Source organism: Vanellus vanellus (assembly GCF_965231255.1).
Source record: "Vanellus vanellus genome assembly, chromosome: 6".
NCBI lineage: Eukaryota > Metazoa > Chordata > Aves > Charadriiformes > Charadriidae > Vanellus > Vanellus vanellus.
Genome location: NC_138911.1, coordinates 12,836,055 through 12,851,356, shown reverse-complemented (window position 1 = coordinate 12,851,356; position 15,302 = coordinate 12,836,055). Strand labels below are relative to the sequence as shown.

At 50.4% G+C, this 15,302-nt stretch overlaps 1 protein-coding gene across 1 annotated transcript; it reads right to left on the bottom strand.

Annotated features, from left to right (window-relative positions):
- Positions 1–1,934: 1,934 nt before the first annotated feature.
- On the bottom strand, positions 1,935–13,791 carry NRIP3 (nuclear receptor interacting protein 3; the record flags this gene model as incomplete). Its single annotated transcript, XM_082484961.1, has 6 exons — positions 1,935–2,036; positions 2,136–2,188; positions 2,583–2,722; positions 5,924–6,006; positions 6,676–6,855; positions 13,618–13,791. 6 exons carry the CDS (start codon positions 13,789–13,791, stop codon positions 1,935–1,937), a joined length of 732 nt encoding a protein of 243 aa, XP_082341087.1.
- Between the last annotated feature and the right edge of the window lie 1,511 nt (positions 13,792–15,302).

Genomic DNA, 15,302 nt, shown 5'->3' with positions numbered 1-15,302 from the left:
TAACAGGATGAGCTATAATTCCTAGGTGGTGTTAGCATTGTTATTTTACTCTGAGTAACTTCCTGGTAATGGCCATTTGAATGTGGCAATATCAATTAAGTGAATATAAATGCTTAGCCCCTGGAAAAATCATTAATACAAATTTCATTCTGATAGCCCGATCACAGCTAAATACAATTACTCATACGAGGCCACTATAAAAAGTATTTTTCTCATCAGAAGTAGTTCATAAGGTTTTCCCAACTGTTTGTAATAAAGAGGACACTATATAGAAAAGTCCAGAAAATAAGCACACGTTTGTTTCTCAAAACCCATAGATAAACATGACAATATCTCTAAATTACTGGCTACTGAACAGGATTTCATTTAGCTCTACTCAAACTGTAGCCTAGTATAAATGTTTTCAAAGCAGCGTGCTGCTGTTTCATCTGGAACAGCTGCACAGGATTTCTTTGATGTCAAGCTCTTGTGCGGGGACGGCGTTTCAATTTCTCTTTATGCCTCCAAACTGCTGAAACAGGAAGGAAAAAACATTCAATAAAATAGGCATTTTTCATGGTGGGAAAAAAAGAAAGGAAAAAAGCAGCAATATTTGGCCTTGAATGCAGTACCAAGAAGCAATTCATCACTGCAGTGTCGACACAACTACACTATGCCTCTCGCGTCCCTGTTTCACAGGAGAGTGGGAAACCATCCCGTGGTTTTGCGCTGTATCACAGTCTCCCCGTGGTGCTGTATCAGGGACTCCCCCAGCTCCGCGCTGGCAGCACCCGTGGCCGGCGGCTGTCCTGGGTGTCCACACGGCGGGTGGGTGCCCCGGGCACACAGTGGGTGCACACATCCTCTTGTCCTGACTCCCTGCACTAGCATGTCCATCCCTCAAATACTCCCCGAGGAGCATAAATACAATTAGCTGAGGAAATTCTGCTCCTTCCCGGCTCCCACCCAGGCTCCTCGACCTCAGCGGTGCCCAGCACAGCAGGCTCGAGCTGCACGGGGGCTGCAGGATGTCCAAAGTGACTGTGGCTGGTCATAGCAGGCAGCTAAAGAAGGTGCTGCCCTATATCACTCACCAAAGACGCTTTCTTTATGCAGTGAGCAAAGGTTTTTTAGATGGCTGTGTCCGCAGCACTCATCGCTGAGCAACCACAAGCGTTGCCTGTGAAGCCGGAGAGGCGCATAAGTGCAAATCCCACTCTCAGGCACCCGGCGCCTGCTGGTTTCATAAGTCAGAGGCAGAAGCCAGTGACACATCTCTTTTTCACAGTGCCCAGCGAGGAGGAGCCCCACACGGCGCCTTGAAGGAGGGGGATTGCCCTGCCTGCTGCCTGCCTGCCCACAGAGCCAGCCGGCACAACCTACACACATTTAGGATGTACCAGAGCAGACAGCACAGATTTCTCTTCCTATAGGGAGATTCTGCTGAAAAAGTCTGGGACATCAAGAGCAGCTGGCAGGAGGGCAGCTGGGGCAACGCCAGGAGAAGTGGCAACACCATTATCTCCAGGCAGGATCTCTCTCTCCTGCACTTTGCAAAAACATTCATGTGGGTTTATTTGCCTTGCTTCATAAATATTTTCCAGAAAAAGGTTTTGTTTGGGAACACTCTCAAAGCAGCGCTCAAGGAGTCTTCCTAGTGACCTTCGAAAAGTACATTTCCTAAGGCATTTCTCTGTGCATGTCTTTTCAGACACCCCCTTTGCTGTACAGTGCTTACTGGGAAAAAAAAAAAAAAAGCAGAAAAAGCTGAAAAAGGCTGCTGAAAAAGCCAGGGACTCTGTTTTAAAATTCAGCGAGCGGATCAAAACAATTTCTGCCATTGCCGGTGAGTTCCTGCTCGCCTGCAGCAAGGGTCTGGGGGCTGCTGCGCAGCCGCACCGGGGTCACTGCCGGCAGGCTCAGCGGTGCACGCACGGCTCACCTCCCCGACCAACTTACTGCTCGCCCGCCGCAGCGCTGCCACTGCCCACAAACGGGATTTCTTCTCTGTCCGTCTTCCCCAGAACGAGATGGTGCTTCTCCATGTTTATGACACACTGTAGAGAATAAATGGCTTTAGGTAAGAGGGAAAACTGCAATTCACAGTGGTCCCAGCTCCCCCAGCATGGGTAAAAGCCCTGCTGGAACACCCCTACCTTCAGAGATTTCAGTGTCTGCAGCCCAAAGGAGAAGGGTTTCTCGTTGTCTTCTGAAAAATAGGCACATTCAGATTTATACGTTCAAAATGTTCTCCCATGCTTTTTGTCAGTGGCTCCATCCTTCCTTCATGGCTGCTCTGCTAAATGAACCCCTGTTTCTAAAGGGACTGAGTTACTCTGGAGGGGAACATGACCAAACGAGGGCAGGCGGATGCGCCTGCAGGGAGACATGGTGGTCGCTCCATCAGCACGGCAGAGCGCGGCCCTGCTGAATGCATCCTCCCTCCCTCCCTCTGAAGGCCAAACAGGGACCTTTGCTCCAGAAAAGCAGTATTTCTATTTTAATTTCAATGTCTTTCTGTAGCTTCATTTTTCCCCCTGGGGTAAAAGGGAGTAGAGCCCCAGCCCAGACCCGGAGGACCAGAGGAGCACATCCACACTCACCCACGACGAGGGCAGTGCACTCCACGGGGACGGCTCCCACCGTGAGGGTGAGGCACTCGATCTGGCCGATCGCCTTTGCCTTGTACTGCAATGAAACCATCTCGTCTTCACCAGGGAGTGCTTTGAGATGCTCCTTTAATCTGTGCATTGAAAACACTTCTGACATGAAGCGGCCATGGTTCGGCTGCTCCGGGAAGGAGCAAACAGCGTTTGGAGGGTACTTACTCCTTAAGTGCTCTTAGCTGGCTCGTATTACCATGCCATTATTGGAAAGCGGCTTTCCTGGCAGGCTCTCTGTGATGCTCTGCATACAGCCAGCAGCCTATACCCACGTCAGACCATAGCACGACCCACGACGCAGCCCTGGGGCCACATCAGCCCACGCCACAAGCAGAGCTCCTTACTGGATTTTGCTTTTTACCCGAGGAATCTTTTTTTCCTACGTTTCCTCAGGACTTGGGGAAGCTGCTGATGTAAGATCGCTTCTAATGCAGTGTGGGTGTAAGGAAGGGGTACTCCACTCCAGCTCTCACCAGTGCAGCTGCTGACACCATGTCCCCATGCCTCACACCAGGGCAGCGCGCCCGATCCACGCTTGTGAGCAGGTGCTGCTGCTGGGTTTATTCAGAGAAAATGGGGACACGTCAATCACATTCAGCTCAAGAAAAGGAAAAAAGGGTGTCGGGGATATCTCAGGTACAATTGTTTCTTCTATCTACGCCCCATGAACTAGTCTGACAACACCGATTAATTATTTAGCTTCGGTTCCTCTTTTAAACTGAACGAGAATCTAATGGAAAGGCAGTTTGAGGTGGCAGTCTCCCCTGGATAAAAGCTGTATCACTTTTCGGCTATTAGAGGTGCCTTTCTGCCAAGCTGCATTGCAGCAGTGCACGTGTGTGTGTGTCTGTCCATCCATCCTGGGGGGGAGCAGCCCCCCCCAAAGGCAGAGGCCCCGGGACGGAGGTGGGGATTGCCCACACCATTAAACACAGGTACAAGGACCAGGAGAGGCAGCAGACAGAAGGAGCTGGATCCCCTTTGCTGCTTGCCTGAGGGACTGGCCTTAAAAATGCTGGCAGGAACATAACAAGAAATTGTTGATGAGCTCCTTGGCCCTGAGCTGGCTTTACTCTGGCCCAAGACAGGTTGGAGTGGTTTTTTGGGTGCAGCCAGCTCCAATGTCTTCTCTACCCACTCAAGGGAGGACATGTGGTCTTTGGCTATGGTCTCTGTTTCCATTTGTCCCCACCACAGGGCACAGGCTGGGGCGTTGGAGCCAGAGTCGAGATACAGCTGGAGATGGCTCCTCGCTCCGGCACTCGCTGACCCAGATGGTTTTCCCAGAGCTGCAGAGAGGCTGCAGGCGGGGGGCTACAGAGAAAAGCCACCTTCAAGGAAGCGCTTCATCCCAGCTGAGACTGACCCAGGGACGGACGGACAGAGAGCACGTGGGCAATGCATGGCTGAAAGCCAGCCAGGAAACTGCAGCGAGATGCGGAGAGACACTGATGCATGATGCAGCGACACATCTTGGAGCTGGGTTTGTCCCCAACAGTCTGCAGTGACCACAGCTGCTCATGTAAGAGCTGCACCTACACCTCCGGGGGGCATTTCTTACAGGAAATTTCTTACAGGGAGGAATTGAGCCTGTGCCTCGGCCACACACACACTGCTTTTAGGCGCTGAGCCCCCGCAGACCTCAGCAGCAGAGCCTGTCCCCAGAGCCACCGAGCCTCAACTTTCGGCAGCAGCACCCAGCCCAGCACGCTGCGGGACCCCTCCTGCCCCGGCAGCAACAAGAGCAAAATTGCCCATCACGCCTCTGCCCTGCTGCTTTCCAGGGCTGGATTTAGACAAAACTTGTGTTTATCGCCACCACACGCGCCGGGCTGCTTTGAAGTAAAACATCCTGGAGCGGTGCCTGCTGTCGCACGGGAAGCTACCGCAGCGACGGCAGAACCAGCCAGGCATCAAAGCCCTGGGTTTAACCTGCTTTGTTCATCCGACTTTAGCTCCTGTCCTCGCGAATGCAAACAGCAAAGGAGCCGCGGGAGGCTGCCCGCAAGGCAGCCCTGCCTGCCGTCTGCCTGCCCGCCTGCCTGCCCGCACCGCGCGGCTCCTGCGCACCCCGGGGTGCGAGGGGTTCCACCGAGCAGGAGCCAAAGCGCACTCATTGCTGATGAGTAACGCCGCGGGGGCACAGGGGCCTTTTCACCGCAGCTGTTCAGCTGATGGCTACAAAAGTGGTCTTGCTCAAACCAGGAGGGCATCCCCACAACCTGAGAGCAGAAGCTGGCTCCAGCCTATTTCTCGAGCGGCCTTTGAATTGCCGGACTGCTGAAGCAGACTGGTACTGTGGAAAATACACAGGACATGCATGAGTAAGAGAGCAGGCGAACTGTCACAGAGCATCGCCCTGCAACTCGGACATGTCACACAGCCAGTATAGCATCTCACAAGAGGAGACCCCTCCAAATGCACCCGTAAGGTGGGCTGAGCAGTGCCACGGTTTGTGACAATTTTGTAGTAAGGACAGCCACCTTCCAGCCACTAAACACTGTTGTGCAAAGTAATTCCCGTCTGGACAGCAAACAGGCGCCATTCATCCAGGGTCATGCAGTCGTGCTCGGGGAGAAACTGCAATTGGTTTTTGTGTAATCACTGCAAGTCGGTGATGAAAAGCAATGAATCCATGGGAATAAAGTGCCAAAATCTCCCTGATACCCTGTGAGCTGATACTCCTGCTCCTCGAAGATCAGCGAGAGCTTTGCTGCGAATGGCTGGCAGTCAGCTCTCTAACACTATGTAAATGCATTTCCTTTCCTTTCAGCTGGGAGAAATTTGTTATTGGGAGTAGCACCAGACACCAAATTTCGAGCACATGCATGTACACAACCGCGCAGCTGCGTTACAGCCAGCGCTGGGGCCAACAGTGCTGCAGCCACAAGTGGGAGTGGGGACCTGCAGGGCTGTGCTGACCCGGCCCCACGCTTGTCCCGAGGACACAGAGGGACAGGGAGGATTTCAGCTATTTCAGGAGGTACTGAATGGCAAACAGGCAGGCACTGAAAAAACGCAAAAGCATCCCACCCTCTGAAAGGATTTACTCAGAGGTTGGTACAAGTGGCTTTCTATTTCAGGTCCCTGCAGGGACATTTAAGAATAAGCCAGGATGTGGTTGTAACAGGAGGCTCAGGGGCTTGCCCAGGCACAGCCCAAAGGACTCCCTTCCAGAATGGCCATCGCTGCCGTGAGCGAAGCGCCAGCCCCGGGGAGCACTGCCCACGCTGCCGGGTGCCACGAGTTCCCACAAAACAAAAATCCAGCTGAATATTTACCCTAGCCTTTCCAGGCAGGCAGATGACATGAGGTTGTGCTGTGAGCCGGTGTCCACCACGGCCTTCAGCTCCTTCCCCGCACACTGCAAGAGCAAGCAGAGATGGGAGACAATGAATGGGATGCAGGATGAGCATGGGGTCCCTGCTCCACACAGACTGGTCCCCACCAAAATGCCAGCATCTCCTCACACCAACCCATCCCTGCTCCACCGCAAGCTCGGTGCCCACAGAGTATTGCCTCGTCCACCCCAAGCACCCAAGAGTTGACCCTTGAGCTGCTTTGTGAATAAGATGGTGTTACTAAAGAACATGGCATTGGTCCTGAGCCCTTCCCAGCAGCATTTGCCCCCGCAGAGAGCAGAAGGGGCAACCCCAGGCAGGAGGGGATATTGTGGAGAGCGGGAAATGCAAAAGGGTGTTGGGGTAAGAAGGACAAATGTGAAATTACTCTTGGGGAAAGAAAAGAGGGATGGCACTTGAGGAAAACAAAGAGGCTGCGAGCACAGGGATTCGCCATGGATAATTCCTCCTCAGCTGCCCCACTCTGTCTACTCCCTCCACCCTGATGTCCAAGGTGGGCATCCATGCCACAGCAGCCCTGAGCCGCAGAGGGAGAGCACCCCCACAGCTCTGACAGCCCTGGTGGAGCACAACCCTAATCGGGAAACATGGAGAACAAGAGCACAGCCTGAGGCTGTCAGAAATAAAATTTGGGGGGAAAAAAATGCAGCAGGATGGGGAAGGACTATTACCTGGCAGCTCACCACTATGAGGTCCTCGTCCTCTGTTTTCCCTGAGCTGCCCAGTTTGGTTTGATTCAGCTTGTTGGTCTGTGCTGAGATATCACTCTTCAGAGTCCAGCTGCCTCGGCCGCTTCGTAACTTTGATAAATTTGTCTCCATCAAGCGCTTCTGCAGGATATTATGTGGTTGCTTTAAGAAAAAAAAAAAAAAAACACAGAAAGAAGAGCAGGGTGAAGTCAGAGGAAAGCCAGGAAGTGACCTGCATGGCCAGCCTGCTTGTGGCACCTGCAGGCCAGCGCTGCTCTGGCAGGAGGGATGTCCTAAAGTCTCACTCTCCTATTCCCAGACTACATGTACTCATCCTAGCCTACACCTATATCCAGCCAGCTCTGGCTTACCTGGCTTTGACTGAAGAGAACTACTTTGTATTGGAAAGGGAATAATCCTTTCAAAATATTAAGCAGAATTTGGAGGGATGCCTTTTTTTTTCCAAACTGAAGTTCAAGATTTGATTACATATGGGGATCAAAACAAGTGAGGCTTTTCCAAGCTGGTGTTTCAGCCATAATTGCCTTCATCTGTTGCTAAGGATATCGGAAATTCTGCAGCAATGTGAAAAGTTAAGAGTTAACATATTACATTTCCAACTACACGCACCACCTAAATATGAAAAAAGTGTATGGAGTTACTCAGACGTTTTCACTGAGCACTGGCATTGCTGGCATAGGAGACACCTGTGCCCAGCCTCTACCTATGGCAGTGCTCTTTGTGTGAATCCACCCAGAATTTAAGAAGCTGATTTGTTTATCTGTGCATTGGCTCTTATAAGTGCGAGAGAACAAGGCACAACTGCAAGAAGAGCGCTATGGATGGTGTCTATTGTCAGACCTGGTCTGGCCTTTAGATCAGAACTTGGTCTAAAATTGCCCTGCATCTCTCTTCCTTCTGCATTTGTATTTAGCTGCTAAGGATGAGTAAGTGGAACCAATGCTGGGTGCCATGCTGCGGGAGGGAAAGGAGAAGAGGGGAAGAGGTAAGATCGTCTGAGGTCGGTAGGTATTCTCCCGGGAACCCCCAGCGCTTTGTACAGAGGCTTCTCTTTTTCTCTGTCGTTGCCATTTGCTCTGCGAGGAGCATGTTGCCTCTCAAAATCTCCTCCAACTGCTTTCCCAAAAGCCTTTTTATGTTTAATGTTCGTCACGGATGGATGCACATACTCTGCTGGAGGTGAAATGACTCTGCTTGATTATCTGCTCATTTCTCTGCCCAGCTAATCTCCCCCCCCATTACTGCCCTTTCCTTCTGATTTTAATTTGTCCACAGCGAAACCTTCTTACTGGCTTATTCCTTAATTTTTACATTCATATTAAATATGGCTGTGTGCCTGCAGAGACATCTAAGCCAGCAAACCTCCTCATCCCAAGAGAATTTCATGGGATCAGGATAAGTTTGAAAACCTCGGGCCGTGGTTCCCCCGAGTTGGCCAGCGTGCACCCTCATGCGCAGTGCCTTGTCTTTAAAATAATCTGTGCGGCATGTTAAATAACCGCACTTAAAAAAGGCTAATGCAACTTGGCATCATCCTAAAATAACTGCAGCCACGTTATTGCTTCAGATCCTGCTTAACACGGGTGGTTAAACATGACCTGACTGATGAGATCAGGTAGATGCAGCCAACACCAGTGGTCACCGGGACACATAATCTCCTTTTTCCCCCCACTTTTCACTGTTCTTATTTCTGCATACAACCTGCGACTTGAAAGGAAATAAAATTTCATAACCATTTTCGGTTGCAGGCGCTATATCTGACCAGCATGTTAGAGGCCATGTCCTGTGGAAGGGTGATAACGTAGCCGTGCTCCCAGCGACGGGGAGAAATCAGATCTGACATTGGGCTATCTCCTTCATGCACAAAAAGTAACGAAGCTCCAGCACTGCTGTGGTGACCACCGCCTTCCCAGTGAGTCTGAACAGCAGAAACCAGTATTACTTAACTAGATTAAAGGCAGGCAGAACGGCTCCATTAGCAGTGGACCCTGTGCTGAAGAATGAGCAAATCAGTTTGGAAGCGAGGGCTCCCTTACGTAAGGCAGAAGCTGTAGGTGCGCAGCCAGTGCTGTGATCGCCTGCAAGGCTCCTCAGCTGAGCAAAAAAGCAAGCCAGGGTTTGCTGACAGTTGATGGCACGTCCTTCTTACCCTCTATGCACACCGGAGGCCTAATTCTTCATCAAAAAAACCCAGATGAGGGGACGAGGGACTGGAGAAGTAGCTGGGTGAAGTTTCCAGTTGGCCAGAAGACAGCCTGTTACACAGTGGTCACTTCCTCATGCCCAGCCTCGCTCAGCTACAACCGAGAGAAATTTCTGAACAGCATCATCTGGGACAGTCTAGGCGCTCTTCTGATCTGCCTGGACTCAATCACGTTGCTAAATACCTCTGAAAGAACAGGCTGGAGACGAACGACTCACCAGCACACTCATCATTGCTGTTTTAACTGTCATCTACCCTTGATTTAAACCTAATATATTTTTAGTAAAAGTTCTCCTATGGTTCGTTAACCAGTAACATATGTAGGTTTTCTCAGGCCCCGGTTTTATCAATCCTATAGGAGATCCCTCACCAAAAGGAAAAAAATCCATCGCTCAGCAAACACGAGTACCACCACAAACGGGACTGTCTTTTGTTGACACTTGCTCTTCTGAAAGCTACAGCAAATCCTGCCTTCGGGGGGACAAATGTTGCTTACGTTGTGCTCCAGTACAGAAATAATCTAGCAAGAGGGGGCTGAAAAGGTTCCCTGCAGCACCATCCTGTCTCAGGCTATTAATTAATTTGCTTTAACTTGAGTTTCCCTTGATTCTCCTGTGCAACAGAGTGAGGGCTGTTAGTCACGGAGATGACTCAAGTGATGGATACGTACTTGGTAAACAGATAAAGTGCCAGGGGACATTTGCAAATGCACATTTTTCTGGAAAACTGCAAGCAGACCATGTCTTGGAGAGAGGAAGAGGAGGAAAACCTCCCCATGACAGCAGTGGGGAAGGCAGCCGTGTTCTCCCTCCAGCACGAGTCAGCAGCACAGCCAGGACCAGTGTTTGAAGTAACCCAGGTTACCTGGTGCTGTCTTTCTCTGCGTCACACAAAACTGTTGAAAGTTTTATAAAAGCATAAAATGTTACGTACCACTGTGTAAGTGCAAAAACTGTTATTTCCTAGTATCATTCAGCACAATATAAATACAAAAGATATCATAAGATTTATAAGATATCTCCCTTTCCACACCTGAGACCTTGCAAAAACCTACAATCCCTTAAAAATGCCACAGTAGAAACCTAAAAGAACTGAGTGGAAGCACCAGCTATTGCTGAACCTATTTACCACTGTCTGCCAAAACCATAAATAACTCCATCCAGGTTTGCTCCTCTCTTAATTTATAAATCAGCACGTCACTGCAGCTTGCAGTATGCATCTCTCTGGCAGGTGTCCCACTATTTTGGCTTCTAGATCTGTGGATAACAAGACCCGTCAACAACAGTTTCGCTCTGGTGGAGATGAAAGTCGGGGAAGATGCTAGTTTCTTCCCTCTCCAAACCCACCTCAGGAGGTTTGCCCTCTCCTCTGTACCTAGAGAACAAAAAAAAAAAAAAAAAAAGGAAAAAAAAAAAAGTTTTAACACACCAGTGGAGCTTTTCCCAGGAAATAACCAAATTCTCTCTCTTCTTCCCATCCTTTATACAAATTCACCTCTTCTACCAGCTGCCTGTGCTCGCCTGCCCCTCTCGCAGGGGGATGAGGTGGGAGAAGAGGTGCCCCCCGCTCTCCTGCGCCCCCGGGGTGCCCAGGCAGTGGCCAGGTCTCTGAGGTCTCTGACCAAGACAGTGCACATAACATCGAAGTCTTTTGCATTTTAACCAAGACACAGCAAACTCTGGGGAGTGCACACTGCAGTTAGCTGCAAAGTTGCACCAGCCACAGGAGCAGGGGATGGGGCCACTGGGGCACTCAGAGCTGGGCTGAGGACCCGGGCGCCCAAGGGAGGCTCTGAGGTTTTTTGGGGAGGAGGAATTTTATTTTTTTTCTGTTGTTTGTTACTATTTACAACTTTGTTTTCTAGCTTTTAAAGTGATGTGGGACTGTTTCAGGCAAAGCCCCTCCAGATGAATCCGGCGGCTCTCGGTGCAAGACTGAAGTGTCAGAGCACGAGGAGGAGCTGCCGATGGGCAGTATGTCCTGCCCAAGTCAGTCAGGGGGTCACAGTTACGGTGCCAGAAAGCCCAAATCCCAGCTAACAAGCTTCTCATGCCAATTCTCTGGGTTTCGGGGAGAAGGCTGAGAGTGAGGCATCCGAACAAAACCATTTCAGCTTTGTATATCCGGCCCTACGTTTGCCAAATCTAATGTATGCTATGCTATAGTTTGGTCTTGTGCTAGGCAAACAAACTGGAATACATAAAAGGAGCATGGAGCTCAAAGAGTTTGGTCCAACCCAAAATAACACACTGAAAAATATTGGAGGTTTAACATAGATAATTGCAACAAGTATTTATCAAACCTGCCTGTACGGGGCATCCCCAGGAGAGATGCTTCAGGAGCCGAGTAGCGGCACACAAGCTGGGGGACGCCAGCACACCCGCCCCGGTGACCTGCTGCCACCTTGCTCTGTGCAGCACCCCCTGCTCTGCGGCCAAAATGAAGGGGATTTCTCCCCAAAATCAGAGTGGTCGCAGCCAGCTGTCACCCTGACAGGCAGGGTCGGTCCTCACCACCTGTCCCCGTCTCTGGGGAGCCGTTATCTCCTCTCTTCTCCTGCCCAGGCTGCTGGAAAACCCCCACGGGAAAGCCTGCATTAATAATGCCAGTCACGTCAAAAGCCCTTCCACCCACATCACCACAGCTGTTGCGCAGCTTTAGACACGAAAATGTGCTGCTTTGTTAGGAGGTGTGCAGTTATTCACAAGGAAGGCGTGCAAATGCCCTGGGCAAAGACCCCTCATGCCCTGGGCCTCCTGACCACGCAGCTCAGCACCTCTGGACCCAGACCTCTCAGTTTGGGGCCCTGCCAAGGTGGGATCCCATATTTCGGAGGCTCTCAGTGCTTCTCCAGTCTCAGAGATGCACAATCTCCTGCTCCTCCTGGGGACAACTCTTGTGACATCCAGGCAGCCACAGCACCAGGGTGACACGGTGGCTCCTCTTGAAGCGATGCTCACTGCCGTCCTGGTCGTGTGCAGGGTGAGCGTGGCAGTGCCGGCAGCGTCACTTCGCTGCAACGCAACCCACCGCAACAGCTCTGAAATTCACGGCATCTTCTTTGGGACTGTGGGAACAGGCCTGAGCACCTGACAGTGCTGTCGTTTTGGGGACTCCCCATACACCCCATGGGGCAGGAGGCTGCAGCCAAGGCGAGCCCTGGCCACATGTGCCCACTGTCCCTTCACGCGTCACTATAGCATGGGGACAAGGTGGTTTTACAGTGTGGTGGCCCATACCAGCTCTGGCACACTCCTGGAGAAAGCCCCCTCCATGCAGCCCCTCCTCGCAGGGGCTGTGGGCGCAGCACGGGCGATGCTGCAGCCGCTGCTCAGCCGGCGTGGGCACAGGAGGAGGGAGGAAACCTCGAGTGACATTTCTGTGACCAGGGACATGGCGAGGAGACCCACGTTCTGCCCCTGGCACCAGGGCCAAACCTGGTCCTCGCTGCTGCGGGGACAAGGACTTCAGTGCTCAGTGGCCCTGGCTCCTGCTACCTGTTACCTCTCTTGTCTGGGCAGAGCAGAAAGCCCTGTCACCGGGGTCTCAGCCCCGCACGCTGTGGGTCGCTGAGCCATGAGTTATTGAGACTCTGCAGATAATAGTAATAACACCACCATCATGCTCTGAAAGGCACTTTGTAGCTCCCATTCAATGGTGACCAGGAAAGCTCCTTCTGAGCCTTTCCTTGGGCAGGAGCTTCACTCCCTACAACTGCAAAAGATTCAGGATATCAAAAAACCCACCTCCATGCGCACTGCAGAGAACAGACAACTCATTCCACTTATCTCAGCCAGGCAGAGCCAAGCCTAACCCAGCTGAGCAGGAACGCCGTGACAGAGTAAAACTACTCCACTAAAAATAAAAAGATTCACTTTTTTCAGTGAACCTGTATCAAGCACTGATAAAAGCAAACATTGTGTGTTACAAGGTGGAAGAATTTTGCAACAATTGGGCAAAAAAAAGTAAAGGAGCTTTCCTCGGTAGGATTTGTTTTTTAGATTTTGCTCCTTACATCACAACTTTTGATATTACATTTAAGTATCACTTCCCATTAGAGGAAGCTCAAATAATTGTGCAAATTAGTGTTTAGAAATGCTCTCCAGCCCCCGGACATGATGAAGAATATTGTATGTCAGCTACATAATCACATGGATCGTTGCATATGTAAATATTTCAAACCTGGAATTACGTATCTTCATTTAAAAAAACCCAACATATATGCATAAGCCTTTATCAAAGTGTAATATTGGCAGTTTAATATTTTCAAGTACTAGTGACTGCACTTTACCATATGTTTTATGATTATATGCTGTGCGTATACGTGCATCAGAGGCAAATGTGTATATATGTATGTATTATATGAAGCCATTTTGATTGATTCAGAGAGGATTTTTATACTGAAAACAGTATCCTTTTTTTCTGACATTCATGCAAATGCAAAAAAAAAAAAAAAAAGCATTTAGATCTGAGTGCCAGACATCTGAAAGCACCTACAAGCAAAAAGCAACCCTGGTGATAACTAGCATCATATTTCCACTCCCTTCCTTTTACATACAAAAGCCTCATTTTTATACTAATTTCTACAAACAACCAACTTCTCCTCCTAACAGAAAAATGGCAGGAAGAAAAAAAAAAAACAAAACCAAAACACTACCAGCTTCTTAAGTTTCCTTCCAATAAACACAACAAAGCCTTACAGTATCTTTTGAAGTCCCCAGCTTCTTCAGCCCATCCAGAGGGAGGAGATCTGCGGAATCCTTGTGAATAAACTGAACCGCCTGCTTCATCCTCCTCTGCTGGCGGAGAGATGCCGCTTCCCTTATCTCCACTTCTTTTCTACTCGGCTCTGTCAGGATACCCGAATAAAACATCTTTCTGCCCGTGTACAGCTCGCTTCTCGAAGATGCGCCTCTTGGAGAGATGGAGCCGGGGGGATGCTCTATCGCCTGCGCTTTATAACCGGAGCCTGGTGACGTTTGGAGACCGGCAGGTACTCCAGCCGGCGTCGCCGAGTAAAGGAGGGGTTGGGCACGTCGCAATACGTTGCACAAACAACAGCGGGTGAGCTCAGGCTCGGTCTAAGGGAATAAACTGGCGCCTTTCCTCCTCGCTGCCTCTCCTGAAAGCCAGATTAGCCTCAGGCATCCGATGGCTCTCAAAGCCCCCCAGCAGCCTCACGGGCTGAAAAGAGAGCGACGGAGCACCGTCACGGTGCTCCGTCGCTCTCTTTTCAGCCCGTGAGGCTTTGAGAGCTGCGAACTACCCCGGGAGCCAGCACACCTCCCAGCTGACCTTTGCAGGCACAGCTTTTTTTTGGCCTGGATAAGGAGTCTGAAGTGTCACGGTGGGTGATGGCTGCCCGGCCCCCACGCGGTCCTGGATGCCGCTGCCGGGCTGGGGTGATGCATCCCCGCACGGAGTGAGTAACTGGCCACGTTGAGGTTTGCCACCTTATGCCTGGGGCCGGCAGGGTTAAGGCAGGCTCTGGATGCCACCAGCCTCACCGAAGCATTACAGGCACCGGTCTGCATCGTCACTGTCTACTCAAGTCCCCAGGAAAGGTAAGGACTGTCACAAAAATTGTCCCAGCCAAACCCCAAATGTGATTTCACACAGGGTTCCTATACCCGTCAAACATTCAGGTACAGCACAATTTGACTAATCACTAGCGGCCACACTACTCATTACCAATCAGAGTAAAACTTTGCAAAGCAACTATATTTTTGCAGCATTCCTCCTGCTTGTCTATTGATCCAGACATTGCTGGAGTCAGTCTTGCTATAGTTACTCATCCCTGACACCAGATGATGCTGGGAGGGTTTCAAAGACATGTTGGAGGGGCTGGGATGCTGGCATTACCTTGGTTGTCCAGGGGTATCCTTTATCCTTCATGGGCAGCCCTAGGCATCCAAGAAGCAAAGTCCTCATTTCTGGGACCAGGCTGTCCTTTATTTTGTTTTACTTAAGTATGAACAATACCAAAGTCTCCAGTAAAATTCTACTACCTCATTACACTACAGTGTTTAACATAAGCTAATACACATTAACAAAGTTAATACACTTTTGTACTACAAAGACTGGCTGATATAATAGTTAGAGAAGGGGATTTTCCTAACAGGACTCACAGCACATATGGGTTTCTTTCACTACAACAGAGGGGTTTTAAGTAATACATCATCTCTTACCAGAAAGACACACACATAGCTTCAAAAAGGACCCCCACACTTTCAGCAGCGCGGCTCGGGCAGCAGGCACTCACCCGAACCTTCCACTTTCCAAGTAATTTGCTGCAAGGAACAGGTGAGGAGAAAATGCAGCTCCGCCTCAGGAGAGACGGTACAGATCCGGCAACACCCCACGTGGGTTTGGTTCTTGTTAAACT